The sequence below is a fragment of the Crassostrea angulata genome, chromosome 7 (genome assembly GCF_025612915.1).
Source record: "Crassostrea angulata isolate pt1a10 chromosome 7, ASM2561291v2, whole genome shotgun sequence".
NCBI classification, from domain to species: Eukaryota; Metazoa; Mollusca; class Bivalvia; order Ostreida; family Ostreidae; genus Magallana; species Magallana angulata.
In genome coordinates, this window is record NC_069117.1 from 55,698,852 (window position 1) to 55,703,432 (window position 4,581).

General features: G+C 35.8%; 1 protein-coding gene across 1 annotated transcript; it reads left to right on the forward strand.

Annotated features, from left to right (window-relative positions):
- The first annotated feature begins 620 nt into the window (after nt 1-620).
- On the forward strand, nt 621-2,507 carry LOC128157106 (uncharacterized). Its single transcript, XM_052819479.1, has one exon. It carries the CDS (start codon nt 816-818, stop codon nt 1,800-1,802), a length of 987 nt encoding a protein of 328 aa, XP_052675439.1. The 5' UTR covers nt 621-815; the 3' UTR covers nt 1,803-2,507.
- Nucleotides 2,508-4,581: the final 2,074 nt, after the last annotated feature.

Here is a 4,581-nt window from a genome sequence, read left to right on the forward strand (position 1 = left end):
TTTTATAGGTGTCGGAACCGGGGGGTGGGGGTAGGGGGCTGCCAGAACCCCCCCCCCCCCACACACACACACTTATTTTTGCAAAGTTAGGCCCAACCATTAGCAACATAGCATCAGGAAGGGGCCAGCCCCCTCCCCCCACTTTGTCTTGCAGCAAACATAATTGGTCCTAAATTTACCTTAAAACCTTAAAAACAATGAACCAATAATAGTGATATTGAAAAGTGGAAATTATACTAGCCCCTCCCCTTCTCCCTCCTCCCCCAGAATAGGAATTTCATAATTTGGTAAAATATTTTTTTTGTTAGGTAAAATTTTATTTAGGAGTTATAGGTATTTCATATTAGGTATACGTTATAGATATAGGTATATCCCCTTAGATGTTTTATTTTATTATTTTTTTTTTGTATCTGTCTTTTTTTTGGCTTATGAAGATTTCTGATGATTAGTCTAGCCCCCCCCCCCCTTTCAATTTGCTTCCCACGCCACTGTTTCTTATATTCAAAAATCTTATAAACCCATTTTTAATAGAGCGTGTTACTGAACATTTTAGATATGGCCAGAAGAAAAAAGAATGAAAAACCAAAACAAGGGAAATGGTCGATAGATTCGATGAAGAAAGGGGTTGAAGCTGTCAAGATAAAAAGGTTAAGCATACGCAGGGGGGCTGAACAATTTTACGTCCCAAAGTCTACGCTAGAGAGAAGAGTGAATGGAAAGAGGCAAGTTGACGACCCACCCTCCAAACCAACTGTGTTTTCTGCAGACCAAGAAAATCAGCTTTTGGGTCACATTTGGCTAAATGTGGTTTTGGTATGACAATTGATGATATTTGTAGAACTGCATACGCCATGGCAGAAATGTTGAAAATTAAGCACCCTTTCAGTAAAACCAAAGCAAAAGCAGGATATGATTTGTATGAGGGCTTCATGCATCGACATCCACAACTTGCAATTAGAAAACCCGAGGGACTCTCAGCAGCACGGGGTATGATGTTAAATAAGCACGTCGTGACGTCCTACTTTCAAATGTTAGAGGATACAATGAACAAGTTAAAGCTTTTTGACAAAGGGTCTCAGATTTACAATGTTGATGAGACTGGAATAAACACTGTCCACACGCCAGCGAAGATCATAGGACTGAGGGGCACACGAGCTATCCACAGCAAGACCAGTGGAGATCGGGGAGAAAATGTCACGGCGGTTATCTGTGCCAGTGCATCTGGATCATACATTCCTCCCATGATTATTTTCAAGGGACAACGCTTAAACAGGGGTTTGGTTGCAAATGCCCCTCCAGGCGCACTATTTGCTACCAGTAAGTCTTCATTCATTGACAGGGAGCTATTTGAGCACTGGTTTAAATACCACTTTATGAAATATCTTCCTTCACATCGACCAGTTTTACTGATAATGGATGGACACTCATCTCATATCAGCTTGGAAATACTTCAGCTGGCCAAGGAAAACGAGATTGAGATTCTCTGCCTACCACCCCATACAACTAGTGAACTTCAGCCTATGGACAAGTGCGTGTTTAAACCACTGAAAACAGAGTATAACAAAGCCTGCATGCAGTTCTTGAAAGAAAACCCAGGGCGGATAGTAACAAGATATGACTTTTGTGGACTGTTCACGATAGCCTATCATAAAGTTTGCACGATGCTTAATGCTGCTAGCGCCTTTCGTGCTACTGGAATTTTCCCTTTCAACCCCTCAATAATACCTGAAGAGGTGTTTGGACCATCCATAGTTTCTCATTTACCAAGTCAAGAAGGCGACTGTAAACCTGAAGAAAACTAAGGTATCTGATCAGGAATCCACCGACACTGAAGCTGAATCAGATCTGACGTCTACTTCTGCTGATTGCACAGTTCCGTGCGCATCAGGCGATGTTCTTTCTAGTCTTCTAAAGGTTCCCTCATTTGAAAAGCAGAGAAAGATACCTACTAGCAAAAAATCTCGAAGAATCGCATCAGCACGTTGTCTTACAGCAGATGAAGTAATTAAGGAAATCGAGGACAAGGAAAACGAAAAAGAGCAAAAGAGAATTGAGAAGGAAAATCGTAAGAAATTGCGAGTCATAAAGAAACTGAACAAAAAGGACGGAAAATCAGAGAAGCTGAAAAGGAAAAAAAGGAAGGAAAAAGCAGAAGAAGAGGAGGAAAAGGAAGCAGATTTTTGTAACTATTGTCATGGATATTACTATGATGATGAGTCTGATGACGAAGACTGTGTAAAATGCTCTGACCAGGGTTGTAATCGATGGTATCATGAGTCTTGTACCGGTTGTTTTGGAAAAGGGGTCGATGCATTCAAATGTGATGCTCACAAAACTGTTTGATGTCACAAAACTGCTTGATGTCAGAACTTAATGTTTGTTCAAAAGATAAATTCTTTAGAGGTTATTTTATCTGATAACCCAATTATTTTGAATAAAATTGAGCATCTTTATTGTATTTGAAATTTATCGTTGTAATATTAAAGTGGTCAGCAGAGTTTAGCTAAGTAACCTTCTTAGACCTAGTATACAATTTACAGAATGTACTCCAAGAAGATAAACTCTCAATCAAAAATACCATTTTATGAATAATTACATTAGTTCAAAATAATTTTTACACATTGTTTGATTACTTCTTTGGCTGCGATATAATTAATTTTCATTATCTATAGCCATCGATGACTTCATCCATCTTGTGTCGAAAATGACCGGTGAATCATATGAAATGTTCATGAAAATGAAAGCTGAAAACCGTAAAAAGGTTGATAATACATCGTTTAAAAAAAAAAGATTTGGTATTTTCTACAAATTGCATAGAATGAAAAGATAACATACATAGTTATGATGTTTAATTTTATCAGTAAAGGCATTTAATTTACGTGCCTACGATTGTCTAAACCATAAAACCTTTAGCACACTTTAGTCATAAAAATCACCTCCATGTGTAGGCATGGCGGCTTAGGTATATAAAATATATTATGTTCAAATCCTTAACAATTGTCTTTGACTGAATTAAAAGTGTTCACAAGTTTAAGAAAACAAACGTACCAATGACATTCTGTATTTGAATGGTTGTCCCAGTTACCCCAACATATAGGGGTAACTGGGACAATAAGAAACAAATATAAACTTTTTTGTTTGTGTTTATCCATTGATAACAAAACAAAACTTTGCTACCGTTTTCTAACATAAATGCAAAACAGTTTAATGCATTTATCACGGTGTAGTACCTAAACGGTTGCTATCCGTAAAAAAACGACGTTCGCTGTTTCTATTCGAAAATTATACGGTTACTAGCTGAAAAAGATGTCCGACACAGTAAGTATTTTTCTTTTCAGATTGAACAAAATGCTCATTTTCTCAAAGATTTTAATTAACCTGCAAACTTGAAAACCCTTACGGAACGTAACACACATTTCAACACTAAAATATCCAGCTACCTACATACAAGATGAAGAATTGACTTAAAACTTCGTGAATAACTGTCGTTGATTTGTGCACATGTGCAGTCGAATTAAGGAGGCCGACTTTAGTTTGCATTGCGCATGTTTTTGTGCATTCTAATATAATACAGTTGTTTTATACTTCTTATGAATTTTTTTCGATATCATTTATAAAATTGAACACAATAAACAAAATACAGATAAAAATATTTAGATTTTTAAAGGAAATTTTTATTTTTAACACGATTTTTACGTTGTGCGGTAGGGGAGCATTGCCATTGCGCTTTTATGACGTTGTGATAAAATGAAGCTTTGTAGGAGTACGTTATAAGAAATAACATAAAAGAAAAAGTAAAAATTGTACGCTGTTGAAATTTTATATACAGAATGATGCTATCCTCGAGGATATTTTCCTAATTTTTGGAATGAATTCATTATACAAATCATCATTCGTGATGATCCAAATACATAGCAAAATTTGGTGCATTTTAATATTTTGAGATGGCCCCCACTAAAAACCAGACGGTAGAATTTTGTGTTTTTTACATATAAGGTAGGAAATGATATTACTTATCATTTATAACAATTTGAGAAAAAAAGCTATTGTAGTATTTTTTAAAACTGCTTTGATGTGAGGAAAATGACAGTTTCCTATACATTCCTATAGTAAATGTACCTCTATTTTGAGATGGTCCCTTAAAAGAACCAGACGGTCGATTTTCATGAACCTTCGCATATAAACTAGAGTTGGTTTAAATTACATATGGTTAAAAAATAAAGAGTTTTGCTATTGTAGTTTTTCCGCAAAAAAACCCAAATCGGCCTCCTTAAGTTTTTGGACATGATTGCGTCAAATCAAAGTTTTTTTTAAAAAATTGAAGCGACTGATTTCTTTATATTTGTACACAGAATAGTTTGATTGCAAAAATTATCCATTTTCTTTGTTTGTAGAAAAACTATGACGATTTTACTCGATAAGTCGTATGTTACGGCTACTATTAGACAACGACACCGGTTTCTATTGGAAATGTGCACTTTCTAACCTCAATGAAATAACTTCCATGTATATGCATTGAATCATACAGTTATATGTTATTCTATAGTAACCGTTTAAAAATACGTCTTTCGCAACTCTCCG

Excerpts from the sequence above, each read along its gene's own strand:
- LOC128157106 (XM_052819479.1), top strand. The coding sequence starts at position 816 with ATGACAATTGATGATATTTGTAGAACTGCATACGCCATGGCAGAAATG.